Source organism: Montipora foliosa, chromosome 14 (genome assembly GCF_036669935.1).
Source record: "Montipora foliosa isolate CH-2021 chromosome 14, ASM3666993v2, whole genome shotgun sequence".
NCBI classification, from domain to species: Eukaryota; Metazoa; Cnidaria; class Anthozoa; order Scleractinia; family Acroporidae; genus Montipora; species Montipora foliosa.
This window is the reverse complement of record NC_090882.1, coordinates 23,881,209-23,903,708: the sequence shown is the minus strand read 5'-3', so window position 1 is coordinate 23,903,708 and position 22,500 is coordinate 23,881,209. Positions and strand designations below refer to the sequence as shown.

The following is a 22,500-nucleotide window of genomic DNA, read 5'->3' as shown; positions in this document are numbered from 1 at the left end:
TGGCCTATTGCTTTTACTGACTAAATACGCAAATTTGTGCCGTTCTCGTTGCCGTCGCCGTTGTCTTTGCTAAAGCTCCTTAAATGTCAAAAGACAGCTTCAGTTTTAATCCACATTTGTGACAACAAAAGAAACGTTGAAACAACGTTTAACGCTGTTAAACTCATTCAACATATATTCAACGCCGATTCTACATGTTTCAACACGGTTGAAAGGAGTTGGCAAAAGGTTTCGACATTGGTGTTCGACAAAATGGCAGGGACGTTGAAGCAAATATTGAAGCCGATTGCCCAAGCGTTTACAGTATTACGGATGCCATCTTAACAGGCTGGGGGCAAAAATCAAACTTCAAACCCTAATGGTTTACTGAGATATCTGTCGGCCACCGCGGCCTTGTGTCAACATGTACTCAAATCATGTACTCAAATCGCCCCATCCAAAGCAAACATATGTCACCATTGTTACCCAGAATTTCGCTTTTTCTGTGCCGTGAAAGCAACGTAAACTTGGCAGAACTAGCAGTAATTTGGACCCACGACCGTGATGTGAGAGGCATGGGTGTATTCTTGATTTTACGTCACAAACTGCTTTGCATTCCTGTTTTCCAATAGCCTGCGAACAGCAGACGCATTTCCGGTCGTCGCTTCTCTCCCTCCGAGGGACCGGAAATGCTGTTCGCAGGCTAGTTTTCCAAGAAATCTTGCATTGCAAAGCAGTTTGTGATGTAAAGTCGAGAATAGACACATGCCTCTCATATCACGGTCGTGAGTCCAAATTAAATACTGCTTGTTTTGATAACTTTGCGGGTCTTGCCCGGCAGATAAGACGCAATTTTTTTGGGTACGAATGGTAAAACATGTTTGCTTTGGTGGGGATATTAATATTGTAGACGAAAAATATTTGGGTTTAGGTGCACTTTAAGACGAAGGTGTCTTCTTGTTGACCTCATGGCTACGATGGTAGAACACCAAACAAATAAATGGCGACCACGTTGAAAGCAAGTATTCTTTTAGTATACAATTTCCAACCCGTCTTTATGCAAATCAGAAAACCGTAATGCGACCCCTAGTAACATGAGCGAACAGGCCAGAGTTAAGCCACAGACGATATTCCCTGTTTCTTTAGATACAAGTACAAACATAGCACCTGCAGAAGGGCTACCGCCTCGGCCAGAGTAGGCGCTAAGATTCTTGTTGTGTAAAACCCGGGACCATCCTAAGTAGAAAAGAACAAATTTTGGTTCATATTAAATGTTTACTGTAACGAAGCTACAGGGCTCAGTGTAATACTTTTTCTAAAACCTCCGTTTTCTGTTCTTTGAAAACGCATTAAAGGGTCACGTCCACGCTAGCATTTACGCGACATTTTCGACCGTCCAAACTAGACCACCCAAAACGGATAAGAAAACATCCCTTTTCATCACCAGACTTTGCTCGACCTCACTTTCTCCATACTGCGCATGCTTGAACTGAGTCAATCAACCAGTCCATCAACCAGCAGTGTAGTGTTTCAAATTGAAAATGAACAATTTTTGCGAGTCAAGTGTTTCAAGCAAACAGACTTTACAAAGGAGATCACCGAATCAAAGCAAGTCCCACTTACCTTGACAACAATCACTGTCTTTCCTTGTTTCAAGCCAACGCTTACCGCAGCAGCTGAAAGGAAAGATTAGGGTTTAAGAAACAGCTATAGTTATTAATGTTGAAATTCATAATTACATAAATGGGCTAAAACGTGTAGCCCCTATCTGCGCATAGTCTTAATGTATTAGTCAGATGATGACATCTGGAACACAACTGGGCAAAAAGAAAGTTCATTAATACCAGTACATGTTTGAACAATCTTCCATGACAGGCTTCCTTAATTAATAGGGAGCTTAAGCACGCGCATTTTTGAGACGCGGACGGCAACCGGAAGAGAGCATTTAGCGTGCCAGGATAGTGGTGTCTCCCAGATTTTTATACTAATCATCTCTAATGGAGAAAAGATACTTAGCAATGTAAATGTGGTTGTGTAAAAACAAGTTAAAAGTGAAAACAGTTTACTTCCGGTTGCCGTTCGCGTCTCAAAAACGCGCGTGCTTAAGCTCCCTATTGTGCCTTATTCGCGCGGCGGCCATAAAGAGCGTTTTCACATGACGTCACAGCGGTCATGTTGGTGTTCCAAAACAAAGAAATGGCGGCCAAGATGGTGTACCAAACTAATCCTCCGGGAATTGAACTCTACTTTTAAGCAAATACTTTCTTTTGTTTTGGTAATACAATACGGCTTCTGGTCACCTGAGTGAAAACGCTCTATTAGCCATAGACAATAGATTTCATACCCCGAGCCCCGAGTTGAAATGTTTGGGAAGGAGTTTCGGTGAGGCAAAACAAAAGTTTTCAATCCCTCGGGACTCAACACGGGCGTCGGGTGATTGTATAAGGCCCATCGAGTCAAAATTTGATTTATTGGTTCCCAATCCCCTAAGCATTTCAAAAACAGCGAAATGTAGCTCACCAGCAGTATCATGAGAGGTTTTATCTGTAGTTATGATTTCCAAAAGAGGCATTTTCTCCACAGGAGAAAAATAGTGCATTCCTATAACCTATGAAATAAGAAAATAACATGCATGCTTCAGCTTTTTGTTTACCGCGAGAGAATCTAGTCATCATGCAGGAATCACTTGGTCAAAAACTAAACTTAAACCCAACGCGATCTTTGTATCATCTCATTCACTCTCGGGGTTGTCCAAAGAAGACGCTTACCAGCAAAAATCACCATTCTTTTTGTCTTGCATGGTAAGTTCCCCTTATGCACTCTTGGTTAGTATATATTTCTTTTTTTTTTTCTTTTATATTTTACTCCTAACTTGTCAAACACAACTGTCTAGTGCAAAACCCTCTGACACCCCTGCACTCTCTGAACTGGAAGTCATACTGTTTATCCCATTTAAACGACTGAAATGAGGGACATTTCCCATATCACGTATGAACGCAATTTTAACAATTTCATGGAAAAGCCTGAAAATTTCTGGATTTCAACGGGGTTTGAACTTGTGCCTCGTGATACCGGTGCGACGCGCTAACCATAGCAACGAAACTCTCACCGACGCTCTAACCACGAAATTATTAAAATTACGTTCATAACTGCGAGGATCACAGCTTAACGTGATGTCACATCCGCAGTTCAATATATGATTCATTTCATAAATGATTTCATTCGTTGATTTCCCATATCTGTTGTGAGTTGTGAAAGAAATGAAGATATTTGAAGTGCGGTCTATAGACGAAAAAGAGAAACGATCCTCGCACATATCTGGACAATTTAAGCAATTATCTCTAACAGACAAATGAAATTTTTTTCAGGAGTCTATTAGAGACAATTACAATGAATAAGTGCAAGGGTCATTTCTCTCTTTCATATCTGTTATCATCAACAATAGCACTACCATCACTATAAACATGTGGAAGGGGAATCTTCTAGGACTTTAAAATACCTTTTCAGGCCTTTTGCTAGCTTCAGCAACCTGTTAAACAAAAATAATTCAACCACGTAAATTAATAACTAACGGAAATACCGTCGACTGCATCTATCTGTAAATGCAAGGGCACAAAACGTTTTCATCTGCTCAGCAAGTGTCAAACTTTGAATTTTTCCCGCCCAAATAAGAAAATTACCTTGACCGTTGTTCACTTAGTTCAGCACAGATGAATCAGAGAAAATCGCCACAGAAATAACGGAGAGCCAAAAATACGGAGGATTTTCTCGGAAAAGTTGATGAAGACTCGTATATGCCAGTCAATTATAAAGCAACGGCTTCACATTTACAGCGAGCGAAAACAACGAACGATCAAGGCAATTTTTCTCATTTGGGTAAGATCATTTCAAAGTTTGACATTTTCTGATCAGAGGATTGATCTCACATGAAAATAAGTTTGTCCCCGTGCGTTCACAGATAATAAAAATGTTTCGAAGTAAACTTACTTTCTTACTTTCTTAACAGAGGTGACGACATTGTGTCACCGTTGCTATAGCATCAGTTGACAAAAATGGGCGTTTTCTCCACCAAAAAAAAAAACTTCATCTAAGTAGTCTACTTAGAACTAACTTCCAACATTACTCATCATAAAAATAACTCAAAGCTTCAATGTTTAGCGGAGGTTAGCGATAAAACACAATGTCAAAAGGGCACCATCGAAACAATTTTGCTAGCGGATCTCATTCAAAACTGAGTAGAAATCAGAACTTCGAAATTCAACTCAGAAGAGCGACTTCAATGACAGTCACAACGATAAGGAATGATTTTTTTACAAGAAGAGCTAGCCTTATTAAATTTTGGACAATTTTTGGGAATACCCAGAGCCTAGTCTTTTTAATCCATCTCTTTCCTACCCACAGGGACAAAAAAATAATTTGTTAGCATTCAATTTTATCAACACTACAATGTTTTTTTCGGAGTAAACAAGTGTATGACTGCCTCTTATTTTGTTGTGTTCACAGCACCTTGTGAATAGGAAGTGCTGAAGTGTTGGATGCAAACACACAATGTTCTGGGATGACCTAAAAAATACAAGAAATACACGAGGTCAATTTATGAGTGTCGAGAACATGCAACAAGCCATATTAGCAAAAACCTGACCCTAATGTAACCCTATTAAATGCAGTTTAACTGAGTTAACAACTACTAGGCGCGACTGCAGGCAATTGTTGTCAGTGGTTTCGTTATATTAGCCCATGCGTTAGATTCCTCGTGCTTTGCACTGTACAGCTTATTCATCGGTGTGGCGGGAAGAAGGAGCATTTTGTGTGGAGCGTTTAGAGGTTTTTTTTCTTTCTTAATGCTGAAACTAAATAAATAACACGTGAATCACACACTTAATTCGAAGGCTCCCCATTTGGATTTATTTATTGTAAAATTTCTTTACTTTCTAAATCTATTTACTATGTACAAAAATGATTGACCTTATGAATAAATCGCATGAGAATCTCTGCAATTCAAAAAAATGAAATGTGAAATACATAAATAACAGTAGTAAATAGGCAACAGGCCATTTCCGAGTTCATGTCTGCCTCCTCTTCAAAGCGAGTCTGAGTGCGAAGTTTTTGTGATAGTAGTTCTAGTTTACATATGAATGAAAACTAATTTTCATAAGAAAAACTTCGCACTTAGACTCCCTTTGAAGACAACGCAGTCTTGAACTCAGAAATGGCCTATTTTCTGACCTCCTCTATTTCTTTAATGACTTTGTGCTTGAGGTTAAGATCTTCAAAGACAGCTTCAATGATCATGTCTACTTTGCCAAAGTTCTGAATTTATAACAAACCCCAAAGGGAAAAGAATTAGTACCAGAAAGTAACTTAATTTTTTAATAACATAAACCTGAAAGATAGTTTGGTTTTCAACAAGTGTCAAATGCAACTGGATTTGTTTATTGTGTTGCTTGGTAAGTGCCTTAAAAATTAAGCGCAACATTCTTAGCCAATAACAGACAAAAGAAAATTATTTGTTTTGTTGTACTTAGTTCTAGCTGGATGTATTTGCTGACATTACCAGTAGCAGAACTGTGAATGCGTCATTTTCACATCACACAATTAAAAATCCCCGATTCATAGCTAGTTAACAATAATAATAATTATTTTCTGGCCCTTGCTATTAGTTTTTAATTAACAATAAACTCATATTCGTAAATAATGAAAACTTGAGATATGATCCTGTTAGAGCGAAAGTAATAATTAGCGAATTGCTTTGGTTTATGATTACTTCACTCAGTGACTGGTTCAAAGTTCTCGCGCCACTTTTTTAACCAATCAGAAGTGAAACCAAAACCAATCATGGCTCGCGTGTGCACATTTTCCCGCGCTTTGTGTCGGCCATGTGTAATTACTTCGAGTTTTGATTGGTTTACTGGATTGTCTCCGTCCTTTTTTATTGGCCAAAGTATTTACTTTGGTTTTGGCTTTATGACACTCGATTGGCTCTAAAAGCCCCTAAATTTTTCAGGTCATTTAATGGTGCAGATAAGTGTGAGGATCATTTCTCACTTTTGTCGATAACCTACACTTCAAACGGAAACGTTTATTTTATAGAGTCTTTTCATGGGAACACAAGAGCCCAACAAATTCACCTGCTCCCAACTGAGTTGCTTATTCCGTAAGTAACTTTGAATCGTGTTCAATCTTACGATGTCACGAACCTTACACGGAAAATTAGGTGAAGTTGCGAAGTTCAATCTGGTAGAAGTTAGAAGTTCATTTCAAAGTTCGCAATTTGGTTGTCTAATTCGCTGCGTAATTGGCTACTTTGTAAGCTAGTATCCAGTTTCCCAACGAACTCGGCAATGTGGCACGGTAAAGTAATGTGAAATTCACTGTGGTCTGTAATAAACAATTATTTGTTATTTTCTCATTACAGCTGTATTAAGGCCCGTTTTAAACGTCGCATTTAAACGTCACATGCAAATGAGAACAATCTATTGTTTTTGCTCTTTTGAATTAGATTCGGCAAATGTAAAATGCGACGTTTAAAACGGGCCTAACTTTCTATTTCATCGGTTAATTCATTGCTTATTAACGGCAACCTCCACTTCAAATAAAAAGTAACTTTAGATCACAGGAAATAACCTTTACAGTCAAATCAGTCTAAATTTGTTTCAAAGAAAGCGTTTGTGTCCAAAATAAATAAGTTTTAGAATCGCCTATTTTTGTTTCCAAATTTCGTGGGCGCCGCAATCTTGAATAATTGCCACGTGCTACGGTTGCCAATTGTTATTACACAAAAGCTCTTTGTGTCAGAACAACCGTAGCACGTCACATTAGGGAGCTTAAGATTTTAGGACGGCGACGGCAACAACAACGCTGCAAAACAATGATATCATTGGTTAAAAGAGCATAAATAATCGTGCTGCACGTGCAGCACGGATTTGAGCACGTATTCTTGATGTTCTCTGCATAAGGAGGACGTGAAATTACCCAATTTGAGGTTTTGACGCCAACGTGAGCATGCTAAAGGGAATCTTTCATTCTCTCTTTTCACTTTGTAACTGCTCGTATTAATTTATTTTTACGATACTTCGCCCAAATTGTAAGAAGTGAACGGGATAGAATAACCGCGAAAGAATTATGATAAAGCAAAGTGATATTTTGAGGTGACGTTTTCGTTGAAGTCGCCGTCGTAGATCTTAAGGTCCCTAATTATTCAAGATGGCGGCGCCCGCGAAATGTAAAAGTGAATATTGGCGATATTAAAATCCACTTTTCCTGACATAAACACTGTTTTACAAACAAATTTGTATGTAAACATAATTTCCTTCGGTTTAAACGTATTCTGTCGTAAGAGTGGAGGTTCCCTTTAAAGATGAATACTTTACTACCTTAAAGTCTAACTGTCCTGACAAATTAGACATTGTGTGGTCCCTTTCAAATCTATAACAAAATAAAACAGAGATAACTGGTGGACTTCCTGTATATACAGCGATCAACTGACGAGGCCATTAGTGAAACTAGTTTTAAATCACATGTAAATTAGTGTGTTGAAAGTAGATCAAAAATAGGTTTTTCCTGATTAAGTGATGTTTAGTAATACTCTCTTGACTTCGTTAAGCGAACGAAACGAATTTCCTCAAAATTCACTAAAATTATTTTCATAATTTGCTGAAAATTATTGTTTGCTAATTATTGTTTAAAACTGTTAAAGTACCAAGAAAAACATTATTAGTGAACACATTAGTGAACACATTTGTGATATTTGTAAGAAAACGAGCGGTAAGGTTGGGGTATTATTGAGACTACGTAATCTAATCCCATGGTCCGCAAAGTTACAGCTGTACAAATCTAATATTTTGCCCTACTTAACATTTTGTGATGTCGTATGGCACTTTCAAATCATCCGATAAGAAGAAAATGGAGCTAATTCAAGAGCGCGGACTCAGGGCAGTCTTTAAATCCAAATCGAAGACCTACAGTGAGCTTCTAACAAGAGTAAGTCTGCCAAGTCTGTATCAACAACGGTTACAGAACATCTCAATTTTAAGGTAAAAAACGGACTTGTGCCCACTTATAAAACAGAAATATTCACTACTACCCCGAAACAGTATATATCTGAGGAACGCTGATTTTAAATTGCAAGTTTTCGCACCGTGCATTATGGAAAGCATTCTTTACGATATGTTGGGCCCCATCTTTGGAACAAATTAGACAAAACTGAGAGAGAAGCCAAAAGTTTTAAAAACAGTATTAGGAGTAACGACTTATCACACTCAATAGATAATTGTAAGAATTCAGTGTGATGTATGCTGCTAGGCCGCTTTAAATTTTACATTTTATACACATTTGATATCTTTTAAGCTTTTTAAATCTTACCAAGTTCCTATATTTCATTTATTCATGTATTTATCTATTTATTTATTTATTTATTTATATATTTCATACATTATTCATTAAATTGTAAATAATTTTAACTTATACTTTATCGTGTAAATAATGTCCCCAATTAGTTTTTCTTAAGCTAAATACTATTGACACTTAAATAAAGTCCTTCATTTATTCATTCTCATTGCAAGTATCATTGACAGGCTGTCTTAAATTAAGTTCTTTGTCCCTAGTGTTCCTTCCCCTAGTGCTTGATTTTAATATTGCTGGCACACTCCTTTGTTAGATCCACCATCCAACATTGTTTATAATGCACAGTAAGGAACAAAAAAATAGATAAGGAATGTATTGTGACATGGCTTCAGCCATTACTTACGATGTCATAGCCTTCTTTTTTACACGGCTATTCAACCTGTTGAAGAATGCACAAAAATTATTTGTTAAAATTAACCTGGTACCATACAAGTAATCTTTTAAGTGCCGAGGTATCTGTATTTTCCCATTAAAGGTTTTCCGGCTGTGCAAAGAGACTATTCTGACAAATAAAACAACAAATTAAGTAATAGCAGGTTTTAAACAATAAAAATCCAGCGCCTTAACCTTTATAAGTCCTGAGAGCGAGACTTACAGATTTTACTCTGAACAAAATGATATACGAAATGAATCATATATTGAACTGCGGATATGAAACCAAGTGAAGCTATGATCCTAGCAGTTAAGTACGTTGTGAACGCAATTTTAGCAAGTGCGTAGGGAAGAGTGAAAAATTCAGGACTTCACTGAGGGTTTGAACCTGTGATCTCGCGATGCCGGTGCGACGCTTTAACCAACTGAGCTATGAGGCCAGTGATGTTGGGAGCTGGTCATTTGTGGGTTCATAAACTCCCGTAATGAATGAATCAATGAACGAAATGATGCGTGTGCACATTTTCCGGCGTTTTGTGTCGGCTACGTGTGTAATCACTTCGAGTTTTGATTGGTTTACTGGATTGTCTCCGTCCTTTTTGATTGGTCGAAGTTATTAGTTTGGTCTTGGTTTTACGACACTCGATTAAAACTCGCTGTAAAACACGTGAGGAAATCACTCTTGGTTTCAATACACGTAAACCAGACACTTGCTTCATACCCTTTATAAATTTGTTCCTGTCCACGAGTGAGACCTTCCAGAATGTTGTCTTTTATTATCACATTTTGGCCCTTCTGAAGACTGACCTGTTAACAAAGAAATTATTGAATGTGGAGAAATTTCACCTCCTTGAGCGTTGCGCCTGCAAGTGGTGGGGAGATTTGTGCGCTTTAATGATCCTGGGAGCTATATCAGTGGGGACCTCGGTCCCTGATGGGTTCAACCCTGCTGGGCAGGTTCCAGGTGAAAAGCCAGACAAATTGCAATGCCTGATCCTCCAGGTTGGGGGTTGAGCGATGGGCTAATGACCCATCCTCATAAAACATCCATCATTACTGAAACCAGACATACTTTTCACGACAGTTATGGGCAGGAAGAAGAGGTGAGCCAGGTACCCCCAGATAATGAAATTCGTTTTGCGGACCACCAGGGCAATATGGCATCGGCGGGTGAAAGCGATACAGAAGCCCGTTGATCGAAGAAGTCACTTATAACACCCAAGGAAATACTTAACATCGGTAAATGGAATGTACGTACAATGTACGCAATAGGTAAGTCAGCACAAGTCGCCAAAGAGATGAAAAAATACTCCATTGACAAACTAGGAGTTACTATGTGCCATCCTCGATAATGGGCAAACATCAGACTGGTTCAACGTTCAAACAGGAGTCAAGCAAGGTTGTTTAATGTCCGGTTTCCTCTTTTTATTAGCAATCGATTGGGTCATGCGCCAAACAACTGATCAATCTAACACCGGAATAAGGAGGAGGCTGATGGAGCAATTAGAAGATTTTTACTTTGCAGACGATATCGCTCTTGTCTCCACAACCATAAATCAGATGCAGAGGAAAACAACTAAGCTTGCAGAAAGAAGAAGACAGAAATCCTGCAGAGGAAAGGAGAAGATCAAGTTTCCCGATGGCGAAAAGATCAAAGAGGTGCAATAGTGAGTAACGAAGGAGCTGCATGCAGATAAGGATAACAGATTGGGAAAGGCGAAGGTCTCATTTGGCAAGCTGAGAAAGATCTGGAGCTCGAAGCAGTACAGTAGGAAAGTTAAGATCAGATTGTATGAGACGTTAGTCAAACCAGTACTGTTGTACGGATGAGAGACCTGGAATATTAACGTTGCGGAAAATGAAAGACTACATTCAGTCCAATTTAAGGGCCTCGAGAGGATCATGGGGATATATTGGCCATACGTAGTCTCTGCTGCAAAGCTAAATAAGCTTTGTGGCTGCGATGGATTAGAACGGCGGAAAGAAGAGAAGATGGATATAGCTTGGACATGTGCTGCGAATGAACAACTGCTGTTGCGCAGTGACGTTGCTGAGCAACGTCACTGCGCAACAGCACTGACCTGGGCACCTGTTGATAAGCGCAAAGTAGGTCGCCCCAAAACAACTTGGCGCAGAATAGTTGAGAAAGAAAGATCTGACGCAGGCTGGAGGTCGTGAGAGCAAGCAAGAGCTTGTGCAAAGGATAGGGGCACTTGGAGAAAACGTGTGGAGGCCTTATGCGCAACAGAGCGCGAAGTGGCGAGGTGACGTGAGGTGGAGAAATTTCAACGTCTGAAATGAAGGCCATGCTTACTTTGGAAAAAGACTATTTCAAATAAACAAGCAAACTTTCATTCTGAGAGGTAAAATCATACAATGTATCAATGTTGACGCAGTAAACCTTTAAAATTCTTTTTGAGGCCAGCACTCGACACAAAGTCAGACTATTCTGTGTACAGCAGTTATCACATAATTTATACAGACTGTTCAATGTTTACAAGAGTCAAAAAAGAATTTTCCCCACACGTCCTGACTTCTCCCTTTGTATTTTATTATTTTTTTAACTAATACAAAAAATAAAAATAAAATGCAAAACTATGTCCTCCCGTTCACTAAAGTTTTGTACTTCAAAGCATTTGGCTGACTGAGATTTTTTTTTAGTACGGAGCACTCTTGAACTGCAGTGTATCTAGGAACATGTTCAAGTTTGTTTTAATTCAACCTTGTTAAACAAATCACGCCACTTAGTTTTTCACAAAGTTCAGGAAATACTATTCCATGTGCACTGGCCTCCTCGCGTTCCAATATTGTTCTGTAACAGGTCTCGGGACAAGGGCCTGAAATGAATTCTCACCTGTGCTATGCCAGCACCCATAAGACCAGCGCCAATGACAGCAACAGTGCTTTGAACACAAGACAAAAAAATTAATATGAGAAACTAAAAACCCTGTCAAAAACCCCTGAGATTAAATAGAGGAATTCTTGAATGAGCATGTTTACAAGGGAGGAATTTGCATTGATTTCAGAAACTTGCTCTAGAAAGACCTCTGAAATTTATAACATGTATTTCTATCTTAAGAGCTACATTTAAATTTTCCCAAAATACATGTTACGATGGCCACTTCTCAGCTTTAATGGCTTACAATTTTTCACATGGCTGAAAGATAAAAATCTCTGCAGAACTCCTGCATAGTCCTGGCACCTAATTGTTTCGCAAAAAAAAGTACCACATGACAGCATGACATATCCTGCATGACTGCCCAATGCTCAACCAACTGAGACACCGGTGCGCGGTTGGGGACGAAGTTCCCAGTGTTGTGGTTGTCCTCTGTGAGTATGCCCCTTCCAACAGAAGTGCCCGGCTTGGCGTAATGTCTCTAAAAAGGCTTGTGGTGTATGAGGCCACCTAAGCAAAAACAGCTACAAGTCAATGAGACTTTGCCGAGTTCTGGGACATGTAGATGTACATGTAGATCACTACTTCCTTTGGGAGCAAGAAAGTTTCATTCATAGGTAAGTTTTGGTACAATTTAAAATTGTTTTCCTCATGATCAAAAGGTCAAATGTCTCACTCAACAGGCTTTTGTGGAGCTCCATATGGATTCTTCTTGCATTCTGTCTGACCAAAGAACAGACCCATCAGGGCTTTAGCTTCGCTTGTCTGACTTAGTTCACCAAATTCCTGAATAAAAAAACAAACATTCTTTCTGTTTCATACTGTAGAAAATAGAGCCGTTTAATATTCAGACAGACACCACTTGTTGTATGAACCTTGGATGAATTTCAGCTTTGGTGGTAATACAACAGCAGAGGAAGTGAATACGAAGAGATTGTATATATAGATTATCAAAGACACACAGTTATTTGATCTGCAGAGAGAAGTTAAGATTTTAGATCTTTACAGTTGTAAATGCAACTAAAGCCATGTGTTCAAATCATGTTTAAGGGCCCACAGATGGATTTTTCGACGTTGCTAAGGAAGTGAAATGTTACTTCCAGTGACTAACATCATCATATCGTGAGCTTACCAGAAAACCCAATCACAGTACGAACTGTTGTTTGCACAGAAGGTTTTTCCTTGCCCCTTCCTCGCGCTTGTTCTCAGATCAACCGTGCATGCGCAAACGAACAGACATCCGGTTTGAGAAAAAGCTAAATTTCCGACGGTGTTTAAATTGAATTGATTTTGTTAAAATGACACGTTTCACCCCCAAATACAGAATATAGCTAAGCACTGAGTTTTTCATATCACCCTTTTTGAAAATGTTATGGGTATTTCAGTACCCTTTATCTCTTTAAAAAGAACATTTTTCAAAATAAAAAGGAAACCACGCTTGGCTGGATGGAAAAACGAATACAAATTATCAAACCACTGAGTAAATACCCAAACTGTGTAGCATGTAGACAAATTTAGAGTTTCAGGGTCATTTGTTTATGAAAGTTGGAAACTGACCAAAATAATGCAAAATTCTCTAAGAAAAAAATATAATAACCATTACATCCTTAGCAACACACCCCAAAAAACACGCCAGTAGGCCCTTAAGTCTCTTAGTATTCCATAACTGCAATAATATTATTACAGTACCACAGAGGGGGTTTTAAAGTTCCGAAACCTGAAGAAATTGCATTTAATACTGCAACACAGCCACGCCATGCTAGAGGTCTTGCTTTTAACTGTCATTTATAAAGCTAATAGGACGATAAAGTACTTGTATGTGAGTGCATGAGTACTGTTTACATCCCCATTAGCAACAAAAAAATTCACCTCAGCTTCTTTCTTGAAGCCTTTTTGTCGTCCTTCTTCTAATCCACTCCTAACAACCTGACAAACAATAATATTAACAATAAATTGTTATGGAAATTGGTACTAAATGCTAATTTCGTACACTAGTATGCCACCAGGAGTACGTGTAGTTGTCGTTGAAGTGTGAAAACCCACCATTTTATTAATGGCACCCTCATAGGATTTCAGGTTTCAACAAAACAAATACGTTGGGTTTGGTATTCTCTACTGTGCTCCAGGGGGTTTGTCTGTAGCCTGAATCATCATCTTGGTGTCTTTCCAAAATGATTTAATTTCGTAAAAAAGGTTCATTGTGGTGAAGTGCAATAATAATAAAGTATTCTCGTTTGTCTCACGATGTGGTCACTTGTGATGTAGATCGCGACGTTTCGACTGCATGCTGCTAGTCTTCATCAGGCGATGATGTCGACTGGTTACGCGTCACCTTTAAGCAGGATGCTCTGCTGTGATTGGTTGGTTTTTTGGTTTTCAGCAGCTGTGATTGGTGCATTTCGATTATGATTTAGTTTGGTTTGAACTGTCATGGATTAGGAGTAGGGGGTGGAAACCCTAATTAATTTTGCTGCAAATAATTAGCAATGTGTCTCCTCTTCCATGCTAGCCTTGGGAATCCACTGTGGGAAGGTACATGTAATAGTACTGCCTTATCCTCCCATCCAAGGTCAGGGGTATGAGCTTCAGTAAACTATGGGAAGCCACATTGATAGTAGAATCATGTACATGTAATGGCAGATGAATGCTCATGACCAAGGTCGAGGGGTGTACCGTTGGAATCTGAAGCTTCTTTTATTTGCCCCCAAAAGCCTTGTCACATCATGTTGGGAACAGTTTTCTGGCTAGTTCATGCAGAACTATCGGTATGTATACTGTACGCAAGAGACTTTCAGTTTAAAACTAGGAGAGGTACAATTGTACCAGCGATGTAATTCAGACCATTCAAGACGTTTTCAGCAGGGGATATTGTCCACACCAAGTCTACAGCTGGGCAAACAGAGCTCACAGTACAACAACTGCTACTTAAACTTACATCAAGAATTCGTAATGGGGCTGGATACAAACCACCGGTTTGCTTCATAACCTGAAAAAAAAATTAAGTTTTATGTTCAGCAATCATTTAACTTACTACAATTGCTTCCACCATGTTTGTTGACAGCTCAGTTACTCTCCTTTTTCAACTTCTTCCTAATAAGATCCCATTTACCCACCCCACCCCCTCCCCTTGATGTTAAACAGAGCACTGGCCTAGTCACTGATCTACTAAAGGGGCTGGACAATTCTTTTCATTATTCATGATGATCAGGCCTATGACAGTGACATTACTGACAATGATTTCCTTGATTGATGTTGATGATGGTGTCGACATGGTGACAAGTCTACAATGGTGAGAGCAGCTGTACAGTACAGAAACTCTTTGTGTTAAGGAGCTTAAATGATGAATAAGCATATGTGGAGGACAAGAATAGCCCACAGATTGAAGGGAACCTTGCTATAGGAAGAAAGTAAAAAAAGTTGACCAGGATCGAATGACTCATGTCAACCAATAAGGGTTCAAGCCACCATGATCATTGCAATTTAATCATGGGGACTTGAACCTTGTTGCAATGTCTGAGCTACAGGTAGCTCACAATCAGGGGTTTCAATACCATTAACCCAATGACGCCTGAGAGTGACACTAAACAGATTTTGCTCTGTCTAACGCCAGATGATTTTAATGGCGGCGTCCTAGGGCGCTTGAGGTATGAATGGGTTTATTGAAGTCGGCAGATGGCTTGAGTAGAGTAACGGACTGTATCAACAAGGCACCTAACTTCCTCTAAGGGTGTCTGTAGGCATGCCATTTTTAAAAGAGTCTGAGCTGGGCAGACATGTGCTTGAGCTTCTACCATTTCACTAAAGACTCTTTTCATTTGTTTTACACTGTATTTGTATAGTTTATTATGACAGTTATGTAAATTTAATGTCTTTTAATAGATATGTTCTTGTATTTGGCTTGCCCTGCCTCGATTGGGTTTTTGTAGCTATTTCCAGGGTGAGCCATCCACTATGATAACCATATTTACATGTAGCTATAATTTGTAAATAAAATTGTTGTTGTTGTTGTTGTAGAATGCTCCCAAATGCCAAATTTCAAAAAGAAAATTCATATTGATGATCACTGTTTACTTGACTTCACATTGTCAATGTCCAAATGAGTTTCAATCTTAGGTATGGAAGAATCTGCCTTTATTTTGCTCAATTTAAGGAAAAAAGTAGCCCACTTCTCTGAGTGAAGAAGCCCGCAAAAAGAGTCCATACTTGTAACCACTGCATGATGTTATGACAATGCCATTTGATAAAAACTATTATTCTGATGATGTTATTGATGGTGATCAGAATGTTGATAACATATGTAAAGTGTCACATAATATTTTTTCTAATAATCACGATTTTAACACAGGACCACAGACAGACTTACTGTTTCTTTTGCTTTCTTGAAAACAAAGTTGCGTCCAAAGTTTGTCTCGGTTGTAATTTTGTACTGTAAGTCTGAAATAAAAAGTTACAGGAAGTAACGGCATTTACTATTAGCCCATTGACTCCTGGAATTGAGCCTTACATGTAACAGATTTTCCTCTGTCTAACGCCATAAGATTTCACTCATCAACTGCGGGCGTCCTAGGGCATAAGAGGGGTCAATGGGTGAAGTTGTACCTCCTTTCTGGCAAAAATATTTTTATCTTGTCAAACCATCTTCATTATAATAAATACTGGTATATTGGTATGATGCAAAGGTCTGAATCTTTTAAGGAGGGTTTCTTTGCGACTAAGATTTGATGCGGTTGAAAACTCAATGGGGTTTTAATTTGAAAAGAACGTGGATGGAAATAATAGACCTTTTTGCAGATATGGCGGCCATTTTGTTTTCTATTGTTTCAAAAGATATTATGGGATATTCAGGGGGCAAGTTAATATGTATTTGCCCCCTGGGCATCCCATAATATCTATTTGAAACAATAGAAATCAAAATGGCCGCCATATCGGTAAAAAGGTCTATTAAGCACAAACTATGTCAGGTTAATACAGTTAACTTTTTGATTGAGACTAGGTTTTTTCTTATTGATATGCATAATTGATATGAGGCAGAATGGAAGTATCTTTCAAGAGCTGCTACACATAATTTGCACTTTTTTTCCAATGCCAAAACAGTTCCTCTGCTTTTTGATGATTGTCGATCTTGGATCATTGGTCATGCTTAGATAAATTAACATAAAAGCAGAAGGAAAAGTGTGAGTCTTCGTGTTTCATTACAATTAACAATACAGAAAATAAAATAAAGTACAGTGTATCATTAGAGCACCTTTCATGTTTCCCCAAGAACGTGACCGATCAGGTTTTAGAGATCCACTTGCCAAATTTCTGAGAATGCAAAAAAAGTAAGTTGAAAGATGAAAGAAAGCAAGAAAGAAATGAAACTTTATTTACATGTGTTTATTTTTAATACGATGTAAGGGAGAGATACCAGAGGTTATCCCTTTCGAGGGAATCTGCCCGGATCTTACCGTACTTATTCAGCTATAAACCGAGCGATTTTTACACAAATCCTCAATCAATTTGGGCAAATTTGAAGCCGTAGAAGGGGTCTCGGCTTATAGCCGAGTATTTTTGATAAAAAGAATTTTCTCATCAAATTAAAACAGTAGCAAATGAACGTGTATTCACTTACAAGCCGAACTAAATTACTAGTAAAATGAAGAGAAGTTGTTGTTGGTGTAATATGGATTTTTATTACTTGGTGGCTCGTTAAGGAGCCGTTCGTGTTGTTGTGTGATCGGGATCGATCTTATTGCTCGTCTTGTCTGTCTCGAATTCGTCGTCCATTTCCTCGTCTTCACTTTTTTTTTGTTCTGGAATATTCTCGTCGAAGACTGCATCGTCTTCTTAGGTGCCACAAGTCTTGAAAGAACGCCTCACCATCTCCTCGGGAATATCGCGCCAAGCCTGGTTTACCCATCGAAGGAACGAGGAGTCTGGGAACGAGATTGCACCCGCACAGGTCGTAAACAAGCTTGTCACATGACACCATAGCAAACTTGAGACAGAAACGCAAGTGGATTTCTTCTTGTAGCGACATTTTCCAAGCAAAAAAACCGTACGCATTAAAGGGAAAATCTTACCTTGAATTCTTTGCTACGAAAACCACGCCAAAGGTCGTTGATCGAGCTCGGGATACGCTCCCCGATAAGCTCCCCGTTGAACAGATTTGCCTTATCTTTCCTCCAGCGACAAGAACCATCGACTTGCTGATGCCGTATTCTCCGGCGATCTCGGATTTCCAGTCGAATAACGTTTTATAAAACGCTTCGCTTGTACGAAGACACGTTTCCTGTGAGGTCAACAATTGTTTAATAATATTCGTCACCTCACGATCGCGTTGCTTGTTTCTTATCTTTCGTGTTCATTTGATTGCTTTGAGTATAATTTTTCAGTCAATGTCAATTTGTATTTTAAATTACGAAAATTCTATAGTCGATAATACAAATCAAGACCTAAAATGGGTCTCGGCTTATAGCCAAGTATTATGCATTTTCAATTCGTGTCAATCAAGTTGATTTTTTCCGTAAGAAGTTTGGGGTCTCGGCTTATAGCCGAGCTCGGCTTGTAGCCGAATAAGTACGGTAATAGCTGAGAGTCAATTTTGATGAGGGAGGAAAACCGGAGTACCACCCGGAGAAAAACCCTCTGATATCAACACGTACATGTAAGTGAAATTAATGAGTATATGCCACTATCCAACAGACTTTATGGTGTGTACCTAGTCACTGAACAAAGTTTTTATGATGTTTACTGATCAGCATATGAGAATTTGATTGACAAAGAACCACGGTAGGGTTCAACTCAACATTGCACAAACTTGAGATGCACTACGTTATTACATGACTACTAGCTCCGTGAGTGGGCGAGACGAACCAAATCCCACACTGTCATTGGCTACCTGAGCGGGCAAGATGGAAGCTCCAGATTTCTCGCTTGGTCCCGCAAGATCAAAGATCATTTTGTGGTGTTTTATCCCATGTGATAAATCCTTCATTGACCAAGCTTGTTTGGTCAAGATGCGCTGGATATTGACCTCATCCTTTTTTTCGTGTTTATGGACAGAGACGAACATGCCAAAAAAAAAGAACTCAGCCAATATCCACACAATCATGTCATCTTAACCTCACGCTTGGTCAATAACCAGAACCATTCCTAAGTTCATAGCACTTTATGGACCTTTAAGATGCTGCAATAATAATTATTGTGAAGCAAACTAGTTAAAGAGAAATTAAATAAAATCAAGATCTACACATAGTATTCGAATTATTTGACCTTAAATTTTAATTTTTTTTAAAAGTTATGCTAAAATGGGTTTTAGCAACATACTTGGCTGTTTGGACTGCAATTTCTTCAAGATACTGTAAGGTGTTCTCTGCGGGTTGCTTTAAACCAGGACCTACAAGAAAAAGGAGAAGAAAATAATAGCAAGTACAAGTGTTGACACAACAGTGAATCCTTTATAGCTCATGGATTCATCCATGAACTACGAATTTTCCGCTCACGTACGTTCTTGTTGTGATGCAAAAATTTATGGCAAAACTGTGTTGAATGAAGAAATGCCTGTCAACAAATACAGTGTACCAGAAAACGATCAATCATAATGTCAAAGTTGATTTTTCTTACAGTGTTGTTTTATGGCTTAATCGAGGAGTTGGTAATTTACACTACTCTTACATGTACGTACCAAGAGCTAGCCCCCCACTCTCAAACATACTCCACGGCCCCTGCTGTTGTCTTCATACTAATACAACCACCTTCCCAAACTTTGAGGCAACCTTTTTTGATGCTGTGGTTCCTTTTGTTAATTAACAAAGCTACACGTTACCAGCCACCAATTTATGAATGGGTTTTATATTCAAGATAAACCCACCAAGTGGTTTGACAAGTCCATCGACAAGACCCATTCTTTTAGCTTTGCCTGCTTTAATATTCTTTCCTGTCAGCATCATATCCAGAGAATCAGGAAGGCCAACCTAAAAGTAATGAAGAACAGAATACCACCAACAATGTTAATTTGCTGACAACACAATGTGCCTCATTCAGCTTCAAGAAGTGATGCTGTATTCATACAATGTAGTTGTCAAAAGTAGTCACTACAGTTATTGCGATAATAATCACCACTGACTGTTGTCTTTGCTGGCTAATTACAATGTACATGTATACATCTTTTGCACGTACAGTTAACTCAGAAATACATCAGAATTAAATACAAAGTAACACAGCTAAATAAAACATCATTGAAAAAATGATCAATGCAATGATTTATATTGGCAAAAGTAGCAAGGTGCCGCCAAAAATCAAGACCAACTTTGTGGTTTTTTCTCTTGCGATATCAGCTTGACATGGCTCCCAGTGTGTGTGAGAAGATAACTTATTTCTGGCCTATAGATGCTTCTCCTTTTCAAAGACATGTACAATGTAGAGCTGCATAAAAAGCATGGAGAAGCCTTCTGACAACCCTAATGTTAAAGTACAATGAACATAAACTTGTTTGGGACTGTACTGGAGAATATTGACCCTGCGTTCTCACATGAACCTTGACAATACTTTCCCGACCTGGGATCAATATTAATTTTTTCAGTACAGTCCAGGTGGATGTCACTCATAACATAGTCCAAGGCAAGTAAAGTATTGCTGCAAAAGAATAGGGATAAATAATTATAATGATAAATGAAAGGGACCAGTATGCACACACTTACATACATGTATAAAAATAAATTATTCTTACAAGTGAGGGAAGCCTTTGAGTTCCTCCTGCACCTGGTAGAAGACCTAACATGACCTCTGGGGCTCCAAGGACAGTGGAAGAGTTATCAACGGCAACTCTGTAGTGACAGCTCAAGGCAAGCTGGTGAGTAAAACAACAGAGGATCAATTATTTCTTTAACAAACCAACCCATCTTTCATCACTACAATGTATGCCAAAGTCTCAGAAGTTTGACTTTCAACCACCAGTTCCACTTCTAACCGCTGCCAATCATGTTTGCAACGACATTTGCAAAAATGACTAAAAGCAGACTGACAAAGTGGATTGAAACCACCCAATCACAATGGTCGATATGACTCATTGATCCTATTCTGCATCTGTGACTAAGTACTGCAACAATGACCAAGAATCAAAAGCAGTGACTGCAACTTCCGAGTCTACAAGTCTATGAAAGGCATAAAAGAAAAGGAAAGGAACTTTATTTAATTTTAAGTGCCTAGACTTCTAGCCCAAGATCAACAAATTGACACAAATCAAATCAAATATTGGTTTTTGAGGAGAGGGGGAAACCAAAGTACCCGGATAAAAACCTCTCAGAGCAGAGTAGAGAACCCACAAACTTGACCCACACAGCATACTCAAAATATTTTTGGGGAACAGGTCATAAGAAAAGTGGAAACGGTTTGGTGCTAAATGCACCCAAGTGAGTGCCCAAAGGACGCAAGCTTCTTGGGGGGTCTGGGGGCATGCTCCCCTAGGGAATTTTTAAAATTTAGACACTCAAAAGATGCAATTTAGTGCAATCTGGGGAATTTTAAAGTAACGAAATTTCTCATATGGAATTGACACTTGCATGGAGTCTGATAAGAAATACTGGAATGTTAGTTAAATAAACATACTTATGTGCGCGATGCAAAAAAAATATCGCGGACGTGAATTTGTTCGTCAAACAAGCTTTTTTCAAGCTTTTACAATATTTCCAGTGACTAAATTTACGTTCGAACGACATAATTTGTAAAGATGTGTTGTGTCTGACATTTTCTGACTGGAAGAAGACAGTCAAGTTTTCTGAGGAGGTGGCTGATTGAGCCGGTGGCCGGCCGGTTTTTTCGAAGGCTGCCACATGATGCCAAGTCTGGGAATTGAACATTGGCCACATTGGTGGGAGGCGAGTGCTCTCACCACTTTCCTTATAAATGAAAATTGTGTGATCAAGTGGCACTTGTACATGTATGATAGAGATACATGCACATATATTTTGCTGGGATTAAAATGCTCATAAAATCTATACACTGTAGTATAAAGGATTATGAGTTACACTGTAAATCACCAATGACAATGTATGTTTATAATAATTATTATTATTATTGTTATTATTTATTTATTTATTCAGCTTTAAAAACAGAAAAATGTGTACATGTACATAATTTACAGAAATATTAAAAAGTGAAAATTGGAAGCACTATAACAACATTAAAAATTATTGTAATTCATAAGAATACAATCAATGTGTCAATAATGATTTCATTCCTTGCAGTTCAGATGTGATCAAATAGCTCTTACAGGCAGTAAAGTGTTTTAGAATTAACAAAAACATGGAGGAAGAAAATTTCAAGTTAAAAGAAAAAAAAATCCTGAAAGAAAAATACTACTACTAATAATAATAATAATAATAATAATTTAACATAAACTAAGTTAATAAATAATATTAATATGCATAAAACTTTTAAAAACCCTGCAAAAAACATTAATTAAACAAATAAAAATCTCCAAGCGATAAAATCACTTAAGGTAATTCCTTAGTATTGCATTGCGCATCCCTACTGCGCATGATTTTCGTGTCATTAGCGCGCACACATGAACACGTGCGCATACAAAAGTGAGAGATTTCGCTCAAACTAAACCCGATAGCGAATTAAATGCTCCTTTTCTCTCAAACAAGCACGGTGACCCCCGATTTTTTTTTCAGGTATTTGCTAAGAACAGTCTAATAAAAACCATATTTGAAGAACAAAAAAAGTTTGATAGTAGAACATGAATTTTTTTTGGAAACAGTTCCGTACTGGGTGTATTATTTTTACCCAAGGGGAGGACTTCAAGCTAACCACGGAGCTGTCCCAAATAGAGCACTATTCCCACAACCAGGGAATCAAAGTTGGCG

General features: G+C 38.4%; 1 protein-coding gene across 1 annotated transcript in view; it reads right to left on the bottom strand.

Annotated features, from left to right (window-relative positions):
* The window catches only part of LOC137984681 (trifunctional enzyme subunit alpha, mitochondrial-like), a 48,722-nt gene that overhangs the window by 11,680 nt on the left and 14,542 nt on the right, over nucleotides 1-22,500 (bottom strand). Inside the window, exons 9-26 of the mRNA XM_068831923.1 lie at nucleotides 20,361-20,480; nucleotides 19,503-19,605; nucleotides 18,959-19,028; nucleotides 16,896-16,954; nucleotides 16,014-16,084; nucleotides 14,586-14,636; nucleotides 13,520-13,576; nucleotides 12,327-12,436; nucleotides 11,609-11,657; nucleotides 9,476-9,561; nucleotides 8,726-8,761; nucleotides 7,353-7,404; nucleotides 5,206-5,289; nucleotides 4,486-4,542; nucleotides 3,479-3,508; nucleotides 2,500-2,587; nucleotides 1,603-1,655; nucleotides 1,147-1,215 (exon numbers count right to left, since the gene is read on the bottom strand). Coding sequence (XP_068688024.1) covers nucleotides 1,147-1,215; nucleotides 1,603-1,655; nucleotides 2,500-2,587; nucleotides 3,479-3,508; nucleotides 4,486-4,542; nucleotides 5,206-5,289; nucleotides 7,353-7,404; nucleotides 8,726-8,761; nucleotides 9,476-9,561; nucleotides 11,609-11,657; nucleotides 12,327-12,436; nucleotides 13,520-13,576; nucleotides 14,586-14,636; nucleotides 16,014-16,084; nucleotides 16,896-16,954; nucleotides 18,959-19,028; nucleotides 19,503-19,605; nucleotides 20,361-20,480 — 1,245 coding nt within the window. The remainder of the gene's footprint in view (nucleotides 1-1,146; nucleotides 1,216-1,602; nucleotides 1,656-2,499; nucleotides 2,588-3,478; nucleotides 3,509-4,485; nucleotides 4,543-5,205; nucleotides 5,290-7,352; nucleotides 7,405-8,725; nucleotides 8,762-9,475; nucleotides 9,562-11,608; nucleotides 11,658-12,326; nucleotides 12,437-13,519; nucleotides 13,577-14,585; nucleotides 14,637-16,013; nucleotides 16,085-16,895; nucleotides 16,955-18,958; nucleotides 19,029-19,502; nucleotides 19,606-20,360; nucleotides 20,481-22,500) is intronic.